Here is a 24,100-nt window from a genome sequence, read left to right on the forward strand (position 1 = left end):
CACCAACCATTATCTTTACCATTAACAATAACATCACAAACATACACATCATCAAGCATCCTCGCCATCAATATCATCGATGACAACAACATATACCTCACCATCACCACCACCATCAACAATATGAACATCAGCAGCATCACTATAGCAATAAGCAACATCACAACCATCATCACCACCACGAGCACCATCACAAACAATCACCACCATCATTACCATCATCACTATTTCTATCACCACAATCTTCATCACTATCACCAAAATCACCAACACGACCAACATCATCATAACCATCACAACGACAATCAAAATAATCATTATCACCACCATCACTACCATGACCACCATAACCAATATCACTACTACCATCAGCGCGATCAGCAAAACCATCACAACCTTCACCACCTATATTATCGCCAATGTCACCATCATTACCATCACCACGACCGTCACTGACATCACCACAATCAACACCATCACCAATGCTATCACCATTCCCATCACTCACATCACTAACATCAGCATCAGTACCACCATCATCACGACCACTATCACCATCATTATGACCATTACCAGCATCAGGAACTCATTTGAGGTTGAAACTGCCCAGTAGAGGCCCTGGACTGGATAAGATATCACCTGCCACTGATATTAGACATGGCGGGTAATCAAACCCAAGTAACTGGGTTCGTAGTGCAGTGTGCTAACCACTATGCTACCGCTCCCCCCCACGAACAAATGCATAGACACATTCACAGGCACACACTCCATGTCAACATCCCAATTACCACTGACTTATTGCCGATTATTTACCCAAGAACACCAGACTGAGTACCATGGCTCTGTTCAGTCGGGTCCTGGAATGGGATGTGAACAAAGACAGAGATCCTCTGTGTAGCCTTCACAGACTATTGAGACAAGTGCTGTCCGTGAGCGTCTATGAAGGCTGGCATGGCACACGAGGTAGGTGGCCAGCACCACGCCCGACCACCTTTGTCTCCCAAGTGGTGATTTTGTTTACACACCGCATCAGTTTCCAAGATGTAAACAAAGACATCCCCCGTGTAGCCTTTACAGACTGTTGGGGCAAATGAGCACCGTTGAAGGCTGGCACGACACACGAAGGGGTTGGTGGCCTGCACTACGCCTGGCCGCCTTTGTCTCCCTAGTGGTGATGTTTATAAAAATCCAGGTAATTATTTGAGGCTGAGTCGACCTCGTGCACACACACGGGGATCATTTATTGTCAAGATGGCCCCATCACCATGATTCACACTGAAGAACTCACACAGGAGTTTGACTGCAGTTGTCTCCAGAACTTTAAGTGAGGCAATGTCCTCTTGGCTGGGAGCTGAGGGTGGAGCTGCTGTAACCCTCCCTGCCCTGTGAAAGCAGAACAGACATGGCTACTGTTTCACACAGAGCATCGTCACTCACAGGATCATCACAGCTCCATCACATAGACACGCATCACAGCATCACCAGGCGTGGGATCATCACAGCTCCATCACACAGGCACTCATCAAACAAAGCATCATCACTCATCTCACAATTACAGCATCACCACACAGAATTACTATTGCCACACACATCATCACCACACACGGTATCAACACACAGCATCATCACACATAGCATAATCACACACGGTATTACCACACAGCATTACCACACACAGCATCATCACACAACTTCACCAGACACTACCTCATCGCACAGCTTCACCACACAGCCTCATCACAGCATCACCACGCAGCTTCACCACACACAGCCTCATCACATAGCATCACCACACAGCATCACCACACACAGCTTCACACACAGCATCACAACACAGCATAACCACACAGCACACAGCATCATCACCACACAGCATAACCACATAGCACACAGCATCATTACAGCACCATCACACAGCATCCCCACACAGCCAATGCCTCACTGTCCACACCCCAAACTCAGTCCCATGTTGTCGTGTGTCGAGTCGTGAGTGATAGTCGTCTTTTACCTGTACGTCTCCTCCAGGTGCCCCTGTGGGAGAGAGAGATGCGTTACTGTGACTCTACCTCCAATCCCTTGTGATCAATGGAGTTCCCACTGCAACACCGTGGGTGGAATATAAACCCAAAGTCTTAAATTATGACCCCATAATCACCAACACTGACTTACGGGGCAAATATTTCAGAGTGAGACCGATTGATAGTCAACTATAAACTATTTGAATTTTTCCACGTAAGGCCCACTGAGTCATAGAGCTCTTTTTCAGAATCGACCTGGCCACAAATGATAGCTCAACGAAGTGGTTCATCACGTGGGAATTTATAGCAGCTCAATACTCTAAACTCACGTTTTCAAATGTGGAGTGAAAAACTGGAGGACCCGGAGAAAAATCGATGCGACCATGGAAAGAGGCATGAAAACTCCAAATGTATAAGGACGTCAGGGTATTGATCCAATCCCCGACCTTCGGTATACCAGGCGAGGTAGTTAACATCTCGCCAACCCCATGAGGACCAACACTGATTTGCAGGGCAACTATTTCAGAGTGAGACCAGTTGATATTAATCAGTGTTGAGATTAATTTATGTCGTTAATGCACACGTGGCAGGTCTTACAGAAGTGGTGGTGAATACACAATAATGTCATTAATACGCGTATGAAACCTCGTATTTAATTTAGCTTTCATTGACTCATGAGCAGGCACTGGTTGATTGTTGCATCGCGGCATCATGAGATGTGGCAATAGCTTGGGGAGGCCTTCATCCATCAGTTAATAGATCACGGCTGATGATAATCATGATTACCGTGTACATAGTTATTGCTGTTGTTGTAGGGTTTATTTAAAAAGTGTAATTTCAATAACATTTAGTTGATATCACAATGAAGCACACTTAATGGGAATCTGTTAAAGAATATGAGAGGGAATTCATTTAACTGAGAAAATATGAGCTGGGCTTCCAAATGGCAGCCACTGGAGCTGCGATGCGAGTCCATGAGTGGAGCTGTGTTCTCAAGCCCAGTGGATGCGAACTCTCATTCAGGAGCCTCCCTCTGCTGCTGCTGGTGAGAGGGCTCTGTGCCAATAGCGACACTGGAGACTCATCGCTCACCTGCAGGAACGTGAGCGAGTCCCTCTCCTGCGCTAGGGCCTGCAGGCGAGTGGCTGCTGCCTGGAGCTCGCTGATCTCGCGCTGGTAGTGAGCGATCTTCTTCTCGATCTGGGACAGCTGGTCACGCCCTTTCTGCTCCGCTTGCTCTAAAGCCGCCTTCTCCTCAGCATCCAACGCTGCTCTCGCGCGGGTGAATCTGACCGAGATTGAGGCCTTTTCATCTGTCATGGATCCCTGCAAAGAGAAATAAATTCCACCTCTGGTCCTTTGTGAAATGACCCGAGTGCAACTCTAAGGTGTCCAGACAGTGATACGAGTCTGCAGTACTGAGGCCTCCTTCTTCATCTGCCTCTGATAACGCCGCTGTGCATTTTCACAACAACACGATTCGCCATAACTGGCAGGGACTGTGAGGCAATGCAATCAATAAATAGCATCATGAGTACATTTAGCATCCATGCCATTATCATTGTGCAAGGTTATCAGGACGATGCTTTGTTTACCTTTGCATGAAGTGAAGGGAAATCTGTAAAGAGCCTTAATGAAATGGGAAGTTAGGCCACTTCCTCCTTAAATTAATATTTTGAATGTGAGAGAAAACCACATGTATGGCTGAAGAGAGGGGATCATGAAACCACTTGCTATAATGCCAACTGGCAACCCCAAAGCTTGAGTGATGTCAGTATGATGGTGTACAACAGTCTGTGTGTGATCCCAACTCTGCCACCAGAGTATTGGATAAGAGGTATGTACCACCTCATCTGACCAATATAGTTAACAGTCGTTGAAGTGGTAAGTTGTATGGAGATATGGGAATGTGGAATTTCCACTGCCACAGTTTCTCAGTGGAGATGGGAACCATCTCTTTGCTCATCCTGATTATTGAGGCGCATTGACCGCTTTGTCTTTAGTCTCACGATGTCTTTAGAGCCAATGGAAGTCCACGTGAATGAATAGAGTTGTCCTCCATCTCAAACCCTACTCAGGGTGAAGTCATGGGGTCACCGAGTCCGGCCCAGACACGGTACCTGCACGTCCCTGCGAGCAGCCTCCATCTGTTTCACGGAGTCCTCCGCCTCCCTCATCTTCTCCTCCACCACCCGCGTCTCCTCTCCTACTTGTTTCTGTGAGAGACGTCACCAGGGAAGACTCCACTCACTCTCTGAGCATCCCCTTTCACCCCCACTCCGCACAAACCCCTCCACAGTGATGGGGGCAAATTCGGTAGAGAGCATCTTGATGAAAACATATATACGGTCATAAAATACTTGGTCTGTCAAAATCACGTGACATTTCTGGAACACCACGTCCAGTGACCCGGTAGCTGCTGTAGGGTGCGGCGCTAAACTGGCACAGACCGACACGAGGCTACTAAGTGGTGAGCACTGCGGCTCACGCAGTCCCAGTCGATTTACATTTCGTTTACATTTTGGGGAATGCTTCTCTCTACCACAAACGACATTGTGTATAGAAACCACAGTCTATGCACTCACGTAATTTTGAGAAAACATTGTACACATTAAAGTCCTTCAGTTTTATCAAATATACTAAGAGCACATTTATAAATTTGCCAAACAACAGGATTGATAATAACTTTCGGTTGTATTATTTTTAAAATATAACAACCTCAGCATAAATTATTATTGAAAGCTTTCGTGACTGCAGGGATTCATATTCTTGGTTCTTTCGGTAAAGTCTTTTAGATGGGAAATGTTTAATATTATTATTGTATTAATTCCCTTCTACGTGACTTTACCGAAAGAACCAAGAATATGAACCTCAGCATACTTTATAGTAAAACAAGCTTGTTCAAATATGAAGGAACAATGGGCAGCTGAGAGAGGAACGATATTTAGTTGGATGTTATTGTTCAGTTCATACTGGGAAATTATAACTTCATGCAAGAGAGGCTCCGGCTCACACACGCAGACCGTCTCACCTCCCGTGTCTTGTGCTCATCCTCCAGCGTAGCCACATCGTGACCCTTGTGGTCTCCTGCGATGATGCAGGTTGTGCAGACCAAGCTCTCGTCCTGTCGGCAGTAAAACTTGATCTTCTTTCTGTGTTTCTTGCATTTGCGTTCTTCAGGATTCGTACCTGGATCCACCAGAATGTGGCTACTTAACTTCGGGTTTTCCTGATGAGGCTTTAAATGAGTCACACAGTAGGACATATCACACCTGAGGCAGGTCTTCGAGGCAGCGGTCGTACCATCGTTGCAAAAGTCACACAAGACCACGGTGGTCAATTCATCTGCGGAACTGCGCTGCTCTACCAGGTTGGCGAGCGTCACGCTCTTGCTCAGCTTGGGCCTCCGAGGGAAGGTCACTCGGCACTGCGGGCAGGAGAAGGACTCTGCCGCATCCCAGGCACCCTCCACGCACTTGAGGCAGAACGAGTGGCCGCAGCTGAGCGTGCAGGGGCAGCGGAAGGCGTCCAGGCAGATGGGGCAGGTCAACTCCCCTGGAGCCTCGCTACCACTGTGAGCCGCACTCGCCATGGCCCCGGGGCTCCACTCAGAGACGGACGCTGGATGGAGCTCAGGCAGTCTTTGGATGTAGCTCAGGCAGTCGCTGGCTGTAGCTCAGGCAGTATCTGGATGTAGCTCAGGCAGTTGATGGCTGTAGCTCAGGCAGTCTCTGGCTGTAGCTCAGGCAGTCTTTGTCTGTAGCTCAGGCAGTTGATGGCTGTAGCTCAGGCAGTTTCTGGCTGTAGCTCAGGCAGTCTCTGGATGTAGCTCAGGCAGCCACTGTAGCTCAGGCAGTCGCTGGTTGTAGCTCAGACAGTCTCTGTCTGTATCTCAGGCAGTCTCTGTAGCTCAGGCAGTCTCTGTCTGTATCTCAGGCAGTCTCTGTAGCTCAGGCAGTCGCTGTCTGTATCTCAGGCAGTCACTGGTTGCGTCTGAGACGCTAAACGAGGAACAAGCCACGTAAATAGGTGACAAGGAAGCAGGAAGTCTTTCAGTTTGATTTGCGTGTCACGAGGCGTGCCCTGGAATGTGTTGACGTGTGAGCGAGTACAGACGTCTCCACTCCAGGGGTGGCTTAAAAAAGACGACTCGGATTACCTCGTCTCAAATACTCATCCTCACTCACCTCACCTCAACTCACCTCACCTCATCGTAACTCACCTCACCTCATCGCAACTCACCTCAGGGTTCCGTCCATAAACGACGTCACGCGATTTTGGACCCCCCCCCCCTCGTCACACGGCGTCACAAAAAGTCAGACCCCCTCTCAAATATGACATCACAAAGCTCTGCCCCCCCACCCCCAAAACCATCTTTCCATTTATAAAATAAAACATGCTTCAATTCGCTTTAAACTATTGTCATTGTATTGCGTATTTAATGTGGCGCTGCACTCTGATGTTGTAGGAGAAAACAAGTATTAAAAAGGAGGCGTTGGAAAGCTTAAATTTAGCATAATATTCACTTGAAAATATTCAACGTCTAACTAAAACTGCAGATGTTCAGAATATTATATTGAAATTATCTTATAATTATAAATCATTAAAAGTAATTATAACTATAAAAAATACTTGAAACTTTGTAGAAGAACGAAGCAAAATGGAGAGTACAATAATAACAACAATATATTCAGTCCAGAGAATGAAAATCCCTGGTAGAATGATTAGAATAAAAATGTTAACTAACAATCATTTAAAAAAATGTTCAAAATGTATGCTTCTCCATTTTGCTTCTCCATTATCCCATGGAGAAGCAAAATGCTCCTTCATGGAGAAAATAAAAGGTGACCTTTGTAAATTTAAATAATCAAATAGTTCATCTTCTTGGTTCTTTCGGTAAAGTCACGTAGAAGGGAAGTAATAAAATAATAAAAATAAAACATAATAAAACAATTCTCACGGTGAGAATTGTTTTATTATGTTTTATTTTTATTATTTTATTACTTCCCTTCTACGTGACTTTACCGAAAGAACCAAGAAGATGAATCCCTGCAGTCACGAAAGCTTTAAATCGAAATCAAATAGTTAATAATGAAAATGTATCAAAATTAGTGTTATTATAACAGTTCTATATTTATTTTAAGTTGACGTCACATTTCTCACCCCCCCCCCCTCGTTACGCATCGTCACAAATGTCTGACCCCCCCCCCTAGGTGCGTGACGTCATTTATGGACTGCCCCTCACCTCATCTCACCTCACTACACCCCCATCGTAACTCAACTCACCTCAACTCACCTAATCTCACCTCACCTCAACTCACCTCAACTCAACTCACCTTAACTCACCTCATCTCACCTCAACTAAATTCACCTCATCAACTCACCTCACCTCAACTCGTCTCAACTGAACTGACAGGGGAATGTGGAGGCTGACGTCCAACTCCCCGCTCCCCGTGAGCGGGCAGGGCGTGACGTCCACCCCCTTCACTTCTCCCTCCTCCACTTCGGCCGCCTTTCACCGTGCCCCCGCCATTCGAGTGATCGGCCCCCCCGCGCCAACGCCCTCTTTGAGGGACATCGCTACTCGGCTGGCTCACCACCGCCCGGGGTTATCTCGCACACTCCCACGTACACCACCACCACTAACGCGGAGGTGGCTGCGTGCACGCGCGCGCCCCTGCCGGCGCTTGTTGCACACAAAGGCTCGCGCTAAAAATAGCCGTATGGATATGCACGCGCCCCTCCCCGTGGCTAAGCCCTAATCCGCTGTGTAACTATGCTACGCGAAAAAGGGAATGGCTGCGGCATGACCCTGGGTGCACGCCTCAACTTTAAGGCTATTTTTAAATCCTTTATATTAAGTTCACTTGTGCGTTTGCTTACGACCGTGCAAATATTTCGGTCGTTTTTTAACCCACTTCCCGTGATCCAATCGAGCCGACATTTTCCACACAGACTCGTTGTGCGTGACAATTAATTTTCGTGAAAAAATTTTTCCAAAATTTTCCACTTTTTAGGAAAAAAAGAAATTTCACTAACACAATCATATATTTTTCCTAAACACAGAAAATTATTCAAGAAAACAACAAAAATGTACAATATAAATAATCATACAAAAACTGAAAACCTTATAATCCTTATATACGACATTCCTTATATTTAATTTAAAATACCAATGTGATAAAAATGAAACTCTTACTCAAGAAAAACAGAAATGAACAATAAAATAAAACCGATGCCACGCATATAAAGGATTTAGAGTGAAAAACTTTGTTTTTACGGGTTAATTTATTACTATGTCCATGCGCCTTGTAAAGGCATGCGAACGCCAGCGAACGGGTGGATCGACCCCGCCTTAATCACTCACGCGGCGCTGCGTCTTTCAGCTTTCTTTCAGCTTCTCTTTTTCTTTAAGTTTAACACTTTAAACTACTTCATGAAAATAATTTGTTCCTGTCTCAAAGTCGCGTTCCAGTTGTCGAGCTGTGAGACACCGGTGGGAGTTGCGTGTTTAACTCGGTCACGTGGCTGCGGCTCAGGGTTCAGTTTGTGGAGCCACAAACCACCGGGCGAGGCCCTTTGCTGAACCCGGCACCGTGACCCGCTCATGTGGGCGGGGGGCAGGCGCCCCAGGGGTAGAGCGGTTGTATCACATCAACATCAGCACGTAAAAACTAAATAGTAGCTTATTTGCCGGTATAAAAGTGTGAGAAAATAATAGTAATAATAGGTTTTACCATTTCTGGCAATAAAACAGGAGTTGTGTTAAGATGTTCGAACACCAAATACGTTTGTGTGGTTAATGCAGACTTTATTCCTTGCAAAAGACATCAATTTTGCATTTGAACATCGTAACATCTCATGGGACCTCCCTTGCCAATATCAAAATATAAGAATAAGTGTTACCCTTTCTGGCAATTAAACAGGAGTTGTGTTAAGATGTTAAAACACCAAACAGAAACTTTTGCGAGGAATAATGTCTGCATTAACCACACACAGTACTTGTGGTGAATATGCAAACAGAACATGCTTTGATAATGTAAAGGCCTACACCAGAGACAGCAGACTTCTTTATGGCCTAGTCTCACCATCAATGTTAGTAGACCAGAGAATACTAAAACACGATCAGTACAAAGGCAAGAGAAAGCAGTTAGGATCCATTTTCTTTTCCCTGCAATTCCTAAAAATTTTCTTATAGGGCACCAGCGCGGATTTTTCAACATTGCTTTAATTGCGACAAAAACAAGGACATTAACTGGCTCAGGAATACAGAGAAACTTAACAAGATTTGGAATTGAATAACCACATCTCGATTCGTCATGCAATATTGAAACACTTTGCTCAAGGACGTAAACCAACTGTGGCAGATACAAATTTATTGACAACCAAGTGCAGCCAATTCTTCAAAATTCTCGGCAACAGTAAAAGCGCACGTTTACGTAACCCCGTAAGTCCACCGGCTTAACACGGCGACCCCACAGCGCCTCGACGATCGCAGAACTCCGCGGCGACCGTTCGTACCACAACCCTGACGCACGCTCCGCTCCCGGGTGACGAGGCAACGCGGCAGAAGCCCACCAGCTTGGTGCGCAACATTTACTCACGGGGACCACCCCCCCACCTCGACCTAGAATCTTCTAGAAGGTCTTTTCATAAGGGGTCTTAGGAAGTGGTGGGGGGGGGGGTCCCCCTCTGGAGGTTGGGGTGTCAAGCTTCGGTCATGGGGGAGCTGGGATTTGAGTTAGTAGTGTATAGTGTGTAGTGTATAGTGTAGTGTATATTAGTGTATAGTGTAGTGTGTAGTGTAGTGTATAATGTAGTGTATAGTAGTGTATAGTGTAGTGTATAGTAGTCTACAGTAGTGTATAGAGTAGTGTATAGTAGTGTATAGTGTAGTGTATAGTAGTCTATAGCAGTGTATTGTGTATTGTATAGTGTAGTGTATAGTAGTGTAGTATGTAGTGTATAATGTAGTGTATAGTGTAGTGTATAGTGTAGTGTATAGTAGTGTATAGTGTAGTGTATAGTAGTCTACAGTAGTGTATAGTGTAGTGTATAGTAGTCTATAGTAGTGTATTGTTTAGTGTAGAGTATAGTAGTGTAGTGTATTGTGTCCCATGGTACAAATAAGTGGCAAAAAGAAAATACACCTGCATAGGGAAAGTGGGTGATTGAAATTTTGAAACACCTGCAGCAAACAAAGTGTCAATCACCACCAGGAAGTAGAGGGTGAATGGAAGAAGACCCCAGGCCTCTCCGCTCTTGAACTCCAGCCAGCAGGGAACGAGAGCGGTACCCAGAAACCTGCCACGCTTCCAGCTTGGACACCCGGTGGGGAGCAGGGAAGGGGCAGTGGAGCACAAGGAGGCTGCCTCTGACGCCTCCCTATGGTAGAAAGGAGCCAGCAGGCGCCGGATCGCTTCCTCTACTCCTCCGACGACGGTGTCAGGCCGGCGGTGGAGCTCGAGTGGGCTGCTGAGGTGCCATCTGTTGTGGAAGTGTAATAAAGCTCTTTGAGACGACTTCTGGAATCTGTCTTTTATTCACTTTAGGTTACAGTTACTTCACGCTGCTGATAGGCAGTGTGAGAGGGACAGATAGAGAGAGACGCACTGCCACATGGCAACTCGGAGCCCCGCTCCCGCGTGGCCCCTTCCTCCGTTCGTTCCCGTTCTGACCACGTGTCGTTCCTCTCTACCCCGATTTAATACCCGGGTCACGTGGCACGTTTCCGCCAATCCTCGTTAGCCTGCATCGAATCTTCCAGGCTCCCTTGTCAGCTCCCGGGACCACGCCCCTGACTCATCTCCCCATTGGCTGAGGCCAAAGCCAGCAGAACCAATCTGCATAGTTGTCACCCTTCCATCACGTCAGGGCCATGCCCCCAGGCTTCCCCCCATTGGCTGTAAACCAGGACCGGCAGAGCCAATCACCATGACAAGTTGTGATACGTCAGTGAGCCGGATATATTCTCATATTACAGAAGTACTGAAGGCGATCCAGAGTCTGAGACCAGGAAAGGCACCGGGCAGAGATGATCTCCCAACCGAAATACTGAGGGAGGGTGGCGTTTGTGCACAGACTGCCCTACATGACATAACAATAGTCTGGAACACTGGACGTGTTCCGCAGGATTGGAAGGATACCCTGGTGGTCCCCTTCTTTAAGAAGGGGGACCGCACAGACTGTAACAACTACAGGGGCATCTCACTCCTCAGTGTGCCGGGAAAGGTCCTGGCATGGATTATTCAAAATCGCCTTGCTAAGCACGCGGCTTTCTAGGCAGGAGAGGCTTGTGGAGCCCCAATGCCGTTTCAGGAAAGGGCGGTCCTGCACATGCCATATTTTCTGTCCGTCTGCTACAGCAGAGGTGTAGGGAATTCCAACAAGACCTACAACTCTGCTTTATTGACCTGGTCAAGGCCGATGATACCATCAGTAGGCTTTCGGTTGTTCTTCGTGCTTTCGGAGTCCCTGACCCTCTGCTCATGATCATTAAGGGCCTTCATGATGGTGAGCGGCACCGGGAAAACTACGTGGCCGGGAGTCAGAGCCATTTCCTGTTGTTGTATATGCCGGATTATGAAATTTTGATAACAAAAAAAGAAAAAAAAAATGCGAAATTCGCATAAATTATGCTAATTATATGCATACATTATGATAATCACAGAGATAATCGTATTAATTTATGCGAGTGCTTGCGATTATGTTAATGTGTGCAGTTATGATAATTAGACTTAGCTTCGTTATCCAAAGTTGTATCAATCAGGATAAAACTATTATCTTTGATTAAACATTTATTGATTATCTTAGTGTGTTTATGTTATGTTAGGTCTCCAAATTCATATTTCAACGCAGGTTACAGTTCTTACGAATAAGACAGTTTTGCATGGACTGGGAAAGAAGCACTCGAACACTTGGTGTTAAGCAATTTTAATTCTAAACAAAAATATGACACTCTAATATGCAAAGGCAAAAGTATATGTCAATAGATTCATCGGCAAGATTATGCAATTAACGAAAATAAATGACTGAAACATTTCTTATTCATGTAACTCGACGGTAGCAACTGTTTTGCACGATCAGTTGATATTGAACGTACCAACTTGAAATTGCAACCCTTTCCGAAACACAAAGATAACTTTTTGAAAGTCTTATTCGTGTGCGTGTTGTGTGTGCGTTGTCTCCTTGAAAAATGATTTTTTTTTTAGAGCCGGGAGTTGTGTCGTTAGCTTGCAGGGGGTGGGGGAGGGGGATATACCACCAACAGCCAGAGAGGTTCTCTCTCGCTTGGGCGTGGCAGCAGCGAGCCCGTCCTGCTTTCTCTCTCCACTGCTAGATTGAGCGGCGTTGCCACGATGTTCCTTGAAGAAACTTGGATGCTTGGCGCTTGATGGTTCCGGGGGCTTGGTGCTGCTCGTGCACTCTCTCTCTCTCCACTGCTTGATGAGTGGCGTCGGCACGACGATCGCCGTCGTGGTGCGCGATGATTCCGCCGTCGGATAGCGTGCACGACGCTCGGTGACGCCCGGGTGGTGCTGCTCGTGCGCTCTCTCTCTCCTTGATCGCTGCCAACTTCACACGGACACCCGCCCTTACTTCAGGGCTGTGTTGGCTCAGGCTCTGGACGACGCGGCTGTGCGCGCTCACCGGCTTGGAGCGCTCTGGCGATGAACGATGGCTCTCGTTGCTCATCCGCTGCTGCTCGTCCTTTGCGATGCTCGCTTGGTCGACGCTTGGCGATTTCCGCCCTTTTCTACAGGTTGATCGCTTGTTGTCACTCGTCACTCTCTCTCTCTCATTTCTCCGTGCTTTCCTTTGTTCGTGCAGCTGCCAGCTCCACTCGCACTTAACCACACCTCGCCACTTCGTTCCATCTCTCCTCGAGGCACGACCCATGGTTTGTTGATGCCTCGGCAAGCCTCCGCCCTGTCTCCCTTATGAGCCTCCCTCGCAACTCTGCGTCGCAAGCTTGAGTCACACCGAACACGACTCGAACCAGACTGCCATCAGACTGTCACTCTAACGACCCCTCGTCGTCCCATCTCTCCTCGAGGCACGACGCACCCCAACTCCCTTGCGAGCCCCGTCGCAAGCCGATAGCAAGACTGAGCGCGACTCGAACCAGACTGCACTGCGTGATGTGCGTTTGTGTTTAAAACCCAAAAACGTGAAAAAAACCCCCTCCCCTCTGCGCATCTCTTGCGAGAGAAAAACAACCGAAAACAGACGTCCCAGCTATGCCAGCACAGACCCCCCTCTCGACATTTTGACCCCTCCTCCCCCTGAGTGGGTCGCCCCGAGGCCAGACCCCTCTCTATTTGATGGCTGGCATGTTTGTGCCGAACCGTTGGAAGACAAAGGTTGATGGGGAGGTCCTGACGTTTGCTGTTTTTGGTGGCATTCCACTTTCCCAGATGCCCGGCGTGGAATGTGGCGAGTAGTGGGTTGTTTTCATTATTTAATTAAAAAATATATAGAAACATTTTGGCCTAATTATTCTTAATATAAAAAAAGGGGTATAGATACAACACTGTACACCTTGGGATGCGACAGGGATGTCCTCTTGCTCCCACATTATTTAACATCTATTTTGACCACGGCGTTCGTGAAGGATTCAATAGCTGTACCGGAGGAATTTCCATCTGGTCCAGATATAATGGGAGGCTGATCGATGCCCGGGTGCGGTCAAGGGATGACTCCCTATTACTCAACCATGTTACGTATGCGAATGATATGGTGAATGCTGCTCACTCAGAGGAGGAGTAGGAGGCGCTGATGCTGAACCTGGAACTTGCCACCGGGAGTTGGGGCCTTATCATCAGCCCCACCAAAACTAAGCACCTGCCTGGGTATTTTGTACCATCGGACACTCCACCCCCACAACTCCCAATTGGTGATGGGGCAGTTGTGGAGAGGGTGTAGAGTTTCCTATACCTGGGCAGTGTGCTCATGACCGGCTCCGGTTTAACAGCAGATGTCTCACTCCGAATCAGTCGAGCGGCATTATCTTTTCATTGGTTGCATAATGCTGTGTGGGAGCTAACTTCAGTTCAGTTCATTTATTAGGTATAGCCCTGCGAGCCATTCGGCTCTTGAAACGGGTGCAACCGCAACAAACAAAAACATGAACATGAAGCATCTGAAAGTGATTACGTGCAACAGAAAAATCCAGGAAAAAACAGCAAAGTCTTCCAGATCAAGCACCGCATATCAATGCTGTGTGCAAGAATCCCAGTGGGATGCAAGTAAAACAATAACAACCTTATAACAATTTATATTATCAGTCTAACTCTGTACTACAACAAACAAATATGGCTAAACCAGAACCTTTTCGAAATCACCAAAATTAAGCTACAAAAACAATGTAACAACAGTAATCATAGGAACTGTGATTCCAATTTAACAATAAACGATACACCTAACATGTACGAGCAAACTTTGCAACCATAGCTGGCTGCATGAGTCACTGCATAACAGCAGGCGTATCAGTAGGAATATCAAACATTTTCAATGTATCTTTAAAGATTAGCACACTATAATCAAAACACAAGATGTTACTTTGCAGCGGTCATCCGGAGCGATACATTTGATTTCAGGCCACTGAATAGCAGTGGCAGCTAGGGTTGTACAACTCCTCTAGAGCATCTTCTTGGTTCTTTCGGTAAAGTCACGTAGAAAGAAATTAATAAAATAATAAAAAGAAAACATAATAAAATTATTCTCACGACGTTTCGGCCACAACGCAAGTAGCCGTCTTCAGGTGAAGAACAGGTCTGTCAAGGAAACAGAAATATTTATTATGTTTTATTTTTATTATTTTATTAATTTCTTTCTACGTGACTTTACCGAAAGAACCAAGAAGATGAATCCCTGCAGTCACGAAAGCTTTAAATCGAAATCCTCTAGAGCAGTTTTGAGTGAATATCTCATAGGTAGTGATTCAAGTTGCAGTGTATTGGCAATAGCATCCCAGACCCTGGGGGCTTTAATAGCAAAGGCCCTTGCTCCAGTATTTGTACGGCAATAGGGAATGTGAAGCTGGCAAATGAGTGAAGACCTTAGGTCAAATTTGTTCTTTGAAACAGAGAGGAGATCCAGCAGGTAGTCTGCGGATTTTTTGTCGTCATACGCATCATGAGATGCGGCGTCTTTTCATAGACAAGCAGTACATTGCACACCATTGGGTGGCAAAAACGTCGTCTTCCTCATGCTCACATTTCCCTCATGATGCATATTACGACCAACGAAGGTGGCGTCTCTCGCTCCGCACGAAGCTTCAGGTCTTCTCGGTCACAGTTATTCCCTTCCTTCTCTACGCTTGCGAAACGTGGACCCCCCTGATGGAGCATCGTCGCCGGTTGGAAACATTTTGGCTGGCCTACCTACGATCCATCCTGGGTTTAACCAGGCTGGATTGTGTGAGGAGCTCAGAAATCCTTGAAAGATCTGGACAAGGCCCCATCGGTGAGCTCCTCCGGTAGGCAAGGCTGCGTTGGCTGGGCCATGTAGACCGCCTGCCCAGCCACTGCATGCCTTAACAGCTATTGTTCGGCCGGATCGAGGAAGCTAAACGGTCGCGGCACGGGCTAGAGAAGAGATGGAGTGATGTGGATCAAGAGGATGTGGAACTGAGTGGACTTGCCGATGACTGGAACCAGCGGTGTCAAGATCGGCCTCTGTGGAGGAGGCTCGTGAAGGACGCTACTGGGCAGTTGGAGGCAGTCTCCCTCCAACAACAACGGAGGGCGGAGGAGTGACGCTCACAACAACAAGCGGAGCGCCGGGTGGCTAAAGCGCAGCAAGTTGGCACAGTAGGGGGCACAGGTGGTGCATCAGCCAGTCGTCTCAGTCAGTCGACCCATGGCATCTGGGTCTGCGCCGTGACCTCCTGCCAGCGGGCGTTCGACACTTCACGTGGCCTCAAGGTGCACACGCCTGGCACAAGCGTCGTGGTGACGTCACCGCCACTTAGTGGCGAATGGCGGTTGTTGTTGTTGATAGTGATGATGATGGGGTGATGATGATGTTGGTGATGGTGACGATGGTGCTGATGGTGAATCGCAGGGATGAGGAGGCGTGGTGACGTGAGCGCTCACTGCAGGCAAAGGAGCGGCCACACGAACCTGCGATTTGTTCTGCACCGGAGACACCTCTCATGTCCGCCAACCTGAACCTCCCCCTTCACCCTACCCCTCCATGCTCACCTCTCCCTTCCATCAATTTTCACCTCACCCTCCCCTCAATTCACCCTCTCCTCACCATCCCGCTTCTCCACCGTTGATTGGGTTACATGTTATACTAATAGGGGTTTTTCCCCTTTTTTTCTGGCAACAAAACTGACACCTTTTGCAAGGAATCATGCTTACATTAATCACAATACTTGCAGTCAAATGCAAACAAAAAACAATACTCTGATAATTTATGCATTGTCGAACACCATATGAGACTAGGCTCCAAAGAAAGCTGTCTCTGGTGTGGACCAATCAGTTTCAAAGACAATGCATAAATTATCAGAGTATTGTTTTTTGTTTGCATTTGACTGCAAGTATTGTGATTAATGTAAGCATGATTCCTTGCAAAAGGTGTCAGTTTTGTTGCCAGAAAAAAAGGGGGAAAACCCCTATTAGTATATTTTGGTACTGGCAAAGGAGGTCCCATGATGGGTTACATGTTGTTGATGCCATTTATTGTGAAAATTCCGTCACAGTTCCTATGATCACTGTTTCATTGCTTTCATGGCTTTGTTTTGGTGATTTCGAAAAGTGTATTGGTTTAGCCACGTTTGTTTGTTGTAGTACAGAGTTAGACTGATGGCCTTAATCTAAGTTGTCTTGTGGTTGTTGTTGGTTGTTTGACTTGCATCCCACTGGGATTTTTGCACACAGCGTTGGTGTACGGTGATTTTTTTCTGCAATGTTTTGCTGTCTTTTCTCGGATTTCTGTTTGCACTCAGTCACATATTCACTTTAAGATGTTTTCTTGTTCATGTTTTAGTGTTTTTGTTTGTTGCGGTTGCACCCGATTCAAGAGCCGAATGGCTCACAGGGCTACACCTAATACATGAACTTGAACTTGAAACTAACCTCACCCTCCGTTCCACCTTCCCCTCACCCTCACTTCGCCCTCTCCTCACCATCCACCCTCTCAACCATTTATTGGGTTTCTATCTCTCTTAATCCTCAGGATGCATGACTCAGATCCACGATCTTCAATCGATCATTACAATACCCCACACACATCGCAGGGTAGAGAGGCTGCAAGAATCTCTGCCGAACCTCGTGGATCACCTCCATGGAGTCGGCGCAGTAAAACGCCAGGAGCCCCCCCTCCCAGTGCAGGTGAAGGCCGATTCTGCGGAGGGAGGGGGCCCCCCCCACCGACAGTGCATTCTCCACTCCACCATGAACCACTGAGAAGCTGTCGTAACGTGTCTCTAAACACCAGGATGCATCGCTCCCTCCCAGCAGCTGTGCAGCATGATCCCCTTTCCGTAGGATCGTCCCGTACGCGACTCCAACCCGACACCACCGCGCGTCCCCCACATCCACCTCCCAGTAGTGGTGGCCCGACGAGAAGCTCTCACTGCACAGGGCTTGTGACCAGCCATCAAACCGGTGTGGGTGATCGGGGCGACCCTGGGAGACAATGGTCCGCGTCATCGTCCTGAGATCCGATGAGATCTGGAGTTGGTTATTAGCTGAGTTTGTGTCCAGAGTCGGTGAGCGTCCGTCTGTGACAACAGCGATGACAACATCACTGCAGAACACCATCATCACCATCATCCACCATCACCACCATCAACATTACCATCACCAACCATTATCTTTACCATCAACAATAACATCACAAATATACACATCACCAAGCATCCTCGCCATCAATATCATCGATGACAACAACATATACCTCACCATCACCACCACCATCAACACTATGAACATCAGCAGCATCACTATAGCAATAAGCAACATCACAACCATCATCACCACCACGAGCACCATCACAAACAATCACCACCATCATTACCATCATCACTATTTCTATCACCACAATCTTCATCACTATCACCAAAATCACCAACACGACCAACATCATCATAACCATCACAACGACAATCAAAATAATCATTATCACCACCATCACTACCATGACCACCATAACCAATATCACTACTACCATCAGCGCGATCAGCAAAACCATCACAACCTTCACCACCTATATTATCGCCAATGTCACCATCATTACCATCACCACGACCGTCACTGACATCACCACAATCAACACCATCACCAATGCTATCACCATTCCCATCACTCACATCACTAACATCAGCATCAGTACCACCATCATCACGACCACTATCACCATCATTATGACCATTACCAGCATCAGGAACTCATTTGAGGTTGAAACTGCCCAGTAGAGGCCCTGGACTGGATAAGATATCACCTGCCACTGATATTAGACATGGCGGGTAATCAAACCCAAGTAACTGGGTTCGTAGTGCAGTGTGCTAACCACTATGCTACCGCTCCCCCCCACGAACAAATGCATAGACACATTCACAGGCACACACTCCATGTCAACATCCCAATTACCACTGACTTATTGCCGATTATTTACCCAAGAACACCAGACTGAGTACCATGGCTCTGTTCAGTCGGGTCCTGGAATGGGATGTGAACAAAGACAGAGATCCTCTGTGTAGCCTTCACAGACTATTGGGACAAGTGCTGTCCGTGAGCATCTATGAAGGCTGGCATGGCACACGAGGTAGGTGGCCAGCACCACGCCCGACCACCTTTGTCTCCCAAGTGGTGATTTTGTTTACACACCGCATCAGTTTCCAAGATGTAAACAAAGACATCCCCCGTGTAGCCTTTACAGACTGTTGGGGCAAATGAGCACCGTTGAAGGCTGGCACGACACACGAAGGGGTTGGTGGCCTGCACTACGCCTGGCCGCCTTTGTCTCCCTAGTGGTGATGTTTATAAAAATCCAGGTAATTATTTGAGGCTGAGTCGACCTCGTGCACACACACGGGGATCATTTATTGTCAAGATGGCCCCATCACCATGATTCACACTGAAGAACTCACACAGGAGTTTGACTGCAGTTGTCTCCAGAACTTTAAGTGAGGCAATGTCCTCTTGGCTGGGAGCTGAGGGTGGAGCTGCTGTAACCCTCCCTGCCCTGTGAAAGCAGAACAGACATGGCTACTGTTTCACACAGAGCATCGTCACTCACAGGATCATCACAGCTCCATCACATAGACACGCATCACAGCATCACCAGGCGTGGGATCATCACAGCTCCATCACACAGGCACTCATCAAACAAAGCATCATCACTCATCTCACAATTACAGCATCACCACACAGAATTACTATTGCCACACACATCATCACCACACACGGTATCAACACACAGCATCATCACACATAGCATAATCACACACGGTATTACCACACAGCATTACCACACACAGCATCATCACACAGCTTCACCAGACACTACCTCATCGCACAGCTTCACCACACAGCCTCATCACAGCATCACCACGCAGCTTCACCACACACAGCCTCATCACACAGCATCACCACACAGCATCACCACACACAGCTTCACACACAGCATCACAACACAGCATAACCACACAGCACACAGCATCATCACCACACAGCATAACCACATAGCACACAGCATCATTACAGCACCATCACACAGCATCCCCACACAGCCAATGCCTCACTGTCCACACCCCAAACTCAGTCCCATGTTGTCGTGTGTCGAGTCGTGAGTGATAGTCGTCTTTTACCTGCACGTCTCCTCCAGGTGCCCCTGTGGGAAAGAGAGATGCGTTACTGTGACTCTACCTCCAATCCCTTGTGATCAATGGAGTTCCCACTGCAACACCGTGGGTGGAATATAAACCCAAAGTCTTAAATTATGACCCCATAATCACCAACACTGACTTACGGGGCAAATATTTCAGAGTGAGACCGATTGATAGTCAACTATAAACTATTTGAATTTTTCCACGTAAGGCCCACTGAGTGATAGAGCTCTTTTTCAGAATCGACCTGGCCACAAATGATAGCTCAACGAAGTGGTTCATCAGATGGGAATTTATAGCAGCTCAATACTCTAAACGCACGTTTCTAAATGTGGAGTGAAAAACTGGAGGACCCGGAGAAAAATCGATGCGACCATGGAAAGAGGCATGAAAACTCCAAATGTATAAGGACGTCAGGGTATTGATCCAATCCCCGACCTTCGGTATACCAGGCGAGGTAGTTAACATCTCGCCAACCCCATGAGGACCAACACTGATTTGCAGGGCAACTATTTCAGAGTGAGACCAGTTGATATTAATCAGTGTTGAGATTAATTTATGTCGTTAATGCACACGTGGCAGGTCTTACAGAAGTGGTGGTGAATACACAATAATGTCATTAATACGCGTATGAAACCTCGTATTTAATTTAGCTTCCATTGACTCATGAGCAGGCACTGGTTGATTGTTGCATCGCGGCATCATGAGATGTGGCAATAGCTTGGGGAGGCCTTCATCCATCAGTTAATAGATCACGGCTGATGATAATCATGATTACCGTGTACATAGTTATTGCTGTTGTTGTAGGGTTTATTTAAAAAGTGTAATTTCAATAACATTTAGTTGATATCACAATGAAGCACACTTAATGGGAATCTGTTAAAGAATATGAGAGGAAATTCATTTAACTGAGAAAATATGAGCTGGGCTTCCAAATGGCAGTCACTGGAGCTGTGATGCGAATCCATGAGTGGAGCTGTGTTCTCAAGCCCAGTGGATGCGAACTCTCATTCAGGAGCCTCCCTCTGCTGCTGCTGGTGAGAGGGCTCTGTGCCAATAGCGACACTGGAGACTCATCGCTCACCTGCAGGAACGTGAGCGAGTCCCTCTCCTGCGCTAGGGCCTGCAGGCGAGTGGCTGCTGCCTGGAGCTCGCTGATCTCGCGCTGGTAGTGAGCGATCTTTTTCTCGATCTGGGACAGCTGGTCACGCCCTTTCTGCTCCGCTTGCTCTAAAGCCGCCTTCTCCTCCGCATCCAACGCTGCTCTCGCGCGGGTGAATCTGACCGAGATTGAGGCCTTTTCATCTGTCATGGATCCCTGCAAAGAGAAATAAATTCCACCTCTGGTCCTTTGTGAAATGACCCGAGTGCAACTCTAAGGTGTCCAGACAGTGATACGAGTCTGCAGTACTGAGGCCTCCTTCTTCATCTGCCTCTGATAACGCCGCTGTGCATTTTCACAACAACACGATTCGCCATAACTGGCAGGGACTGTGAGGCAATGCAATCAATAAATAGCATCATGAGTACATTTAGCATCCATGCCATTATCATTGTGCAAGGTTATCAGGACGATGCTTTGTTTACCTTTGCATGAAGTGAAGGGAAATCTGTAAAGAGCCTTAATGAAATGGGAAGTTAGGCCACTTCCTCCTTAAATTAATATTTTGAATGTGAGAGAAAACCACATGTATGGCTGAAGAGAGGGGATCATGAAACCACTTGCTATAATGCCAACTGGCAACCCCAAAGCTTGAGTGATGTCAGTATGATGGTGTACAACAGTCTGTGTGTGATCCCAACTCTGCCACCAGAGTATTGGATAAGAGGTACGTACCACCTCATCTGACCAATATAGTTAACAGTCGTTGAAGTGGTAAGTTGTATGGAGATATGGGAATGTGGAATTTCCACTGCCACAGTTTCTCAGTGGAGATGAGAACCATCTCTTTGCTCATCCTGATTATTGAGGCGCATTGACCGCTTTGTCTTTATTCTCACGATGTCTTTAGAGCCAATGATAGTCCACGTGAATGAATAGAGTTGTCCTCCATCACAAACCCTACTCAGGGTGAAGTCATGGGGTCACCGAGTCCGGCCCAGACACGGTACCTGCACGTCCCTGCGAGCAGCCTCCATCTGTTTCACGGAGTCCTCCGCCTCCCTCATCTTCTCCTCCACCACCCGCGTCTCCTCTCCTACTTGTTTCTGTGAGAGACGTCACCAGGGAAGACTCCACTCACTCTCTGAGCATCCCCTTTCACCCCCACTCCGCACAAACCCCTCCACAGTGATGGGGGCAAATTCGTTAGAGAGCATCTTGATGAAAACATATATACGGTCATAAAATACTTGGTCTGTCAAAATCACGTGACATTTCTGGAACACCACGTCCAGTGACCCGGTAGCTGCTGTAGGGTGCGGCGCTAAACTGGCACAGACCTGCACGAGGCTACTAAGTGGTGAGCACTGCGGCTCACGCAGTCCCAGTCGATTTACATTTCGTTTACATTTTGGGGAATGCTTCTCTCTACCACAAACGACATTGTGTATACAAACCACAGTCTATGCACTCACGTAATTTTGAGAAAACATTGTACACATTAAAGTCTTTCAGTTTTATCAAATATACTAAGAGCACATTTATACATTTGCCATTCAACAGGATTGATAATAACTTTCGGTTTTATTATGTTTGCAATATAACCTCAGCATAAATTATGATTGAAAGCTTTCGTGACTGCAGGGATTCATATTCTTGGTTCTTTCGGTAAAGTCACGTAGAAGGGAAATGTTTGATATGTTTATTATTTTATTATTTCCCTTCTACGTGACTTTACCGAAAGAACCAAGAATATGAACCTCAGCATACTTTATAGTAAAACAAGCTTGTTCAAATATGAAGGAACAATGGGCAGCTGAGAGAGCAATGATATTTAGTTGGATGTTATTGTTCAGTTCATACTGGGAAATTATAACTTCATGCAGGAGAGGCTCCGGCTCACACACGCAGACCGTCTCACCTCCCGTGTCTTGTGCTCATCCTCCAGCGTAGCCACATCGTGACCCTTGTGGTCTCCTGCTATGGTGCAGGTTGTGCAGACCAAGCTATTGTCCTGTCGGCAGTAAAACTCTAGCTCCTTTCTGTGTGTCTTGCACTTGCGGTCTTCAGGATTCGTGGCTGGAGCCACCAGAATGTGATCCCTGAACTTCGGGTTCTCCTGATGAGGCTTTACATGAGTCACACAATATGACATATCACACCTGAGACAGGTCTTCGAGGCAGCGGTCGTGCCATCGTTGCAGAAGTCACACAAGACCACGGTGGCCATTTTCTCTGCGGCACTGCGCTGCTCCACCAGGTTGGCGAGCGCGAAGTTCTTGCTCAGCTTGGGCCTCCGAGGGAAGGTCACTCGGCACTGGGGGCAGGATAAGGACTTGGCCGCATCCCAGGTGCCCTCCACGCACTCGAGGCAGAACGAGTGGCCGCAGCTGAGCGTGCAGGGGCAGCGGAAGGCGTCCAGGCAGATGGGGCAGGTCAACTCCCCTGGAGCCTCGCTTCCGCTGGGAGCCGCACTCGCCATGGCCCCGTGGCTCCACTCAGAGACGGGCGCTGGTTGTAGCTCAGACAGTCTCTGGCTATAGCTCAGGCAGTCTCTGACTAACTCAGGCAGTCTCTGTAGCTCAAGCAGTCTGTCTGTATCTCAGGCAGTCACTGGCTGCGTCTGAGACGCTAAACGAGGAACAAGCCACGTAAATAGGTGACAAGGAAGCAGGACGTCTTACAGTTTGAGTTGCGTATTACGAGGCGTGCCCTGGAATGTGTTGACGTGTAAACGAGTAAAGACGTCTCCGCTCCAGGGGTGGCTTAAAAAAGACGACTCGGATTGCTACATCTCAAATTCTCACCTTCACTCACCTCACCTCAACTCACCTCAACTCACCTAAACTCACTTCAACTCAACTCACCTCAACTCACCTAAACTCACTTCAACTCAACTCACCTCAACTAAACTCACCTCAACTCACGTCAACTCACCTCACCTCAACTCACCTCATCTCACCTCATCTAAACTCACCTTATCAACTCACCTCACCTCAACTCGTCTCAACTGAACTGACAGGGGAATGTGGGGGCTGACGTCCACCTCCCTGCTCCCCGTGAACGGGCAGGGCGTGACGTCCACCCCCTCCACTCTCCCCTCCTCCACTTCAGCCGCCTCTCGCCGGGCCCCCGCTATGC

At 47.4% G+C, this 24,100-nt stretch overlaps 2 protein-coding genes across 3 annotated transcripts in view; both read right to left on the reverse strand.

The window, feature by feature from the left end:
* The window catches only part of LOC144737450 (E3 ubiquitin/ISG15 ligase TRIM25-like), a 220,950-nt gene extending 214,679 nt beyond the window's left edge, over positions 1–6,271 (reverse strand). Inside the window, exons 1-5 of one of the 2 annotated variants that reach the window (XM_078620160.1) lie at positions 5,050–6,259; positions 4,139–4,234; positions 3,111–3,344; positions 2,009–2,031; positions 1,289–1,383 (exon numbers count right to left, since the gene is read on the reverse strand). In XM_078620160.1, coding sequence (XP_078476286.1) covers positions 1,289–1,383; positions 2,009–2,031; positions 3,111–3,344; positions 4,139–4,234; positions 5,050–5,610 — 1,009 coding nt within the window. In that variant the 5' untranslated portion in view covers positions 5,611–6,259. Of the gene's footprint in view, positions 1–1,288; positions 1,384–2,008; positions 2,032–3,110; positions 3,345–4,138; positions 4,235–5,049 lie in introns of both variants that reach the window. The other variant, XM_078620162.1, reaches the window with a different exon arrangement.
* An 8,685-nt stretch (positions 6,272–14,956) lies between these two features.
* On the reverse strand, positions 14,957–23,782 carry LOC144737460 (E3 ubiquitin/ISG15 ligase TRIM25-like). The gene is made up of 6 exons (XM_078620175.1): positions 22,881–23,782; positions 21,970–22,065; positions 20,942–21,175; positions 19,840–19,862; positions 19,120–19,214; positions 14,957–17,751 (listed from the first exon to the last, which is right to left on the reverse strand). Exons 1-6 carry the CDS (start codon positions 23,439–23,441, stop codon positions 17,201–17,203), a joined length of 1,560 nt encoding a protein of 519 aa, XP_078476301.1. The 5' UTR covers positions 23,442–23,782; the 3' UTR covers positions 14,957–17,200.
* Positions 23,783–24,100: the final 318 nt, after the last annotated feature.

Source organism: Lampetra planeri, chromosome 69 (genome assembly GCF_965212315.1).
Source record: "Lampetra planeri chromosome 69, kcLamPlan1.2.h2, whole genome shotgun sequence".
Lineage (NCBI taxonomy): Eukaryota > Metazoa > Chordata > Hyperoartia > Petromyzontiformes > Petromyzontidae > Lampetra > Lampetra planeri.

What these genes read in the sequence shown, in the direction of transcription:
- LOC144737460 (XM_078620175.1), bottom strand. Translation starts at nt 23,441, where the DNA reads ATGGCGAGTGCGGCTCCCAGCGGAAGCGAGGCTCCAGGGGAGTTGACC. An exon ending in CACCTGGAGGAGACGTGCAG is followed by an intron (nt 19,215 to 19,839) that starts GTAAAAGACGAC and finishes CTGCTTTCACAG; the next exon opens with GGCAGGGAGGGTTACAGCAG. An exon ending in AACTGCAGTCAAACTCCTGT is followed by an intron (nt 17,752 to 19,119) that starts GTGAGTTCTTCA and finishes CTGTTGTCACAG; the next exon opens with ACGGACGCTCACCGACTCTG.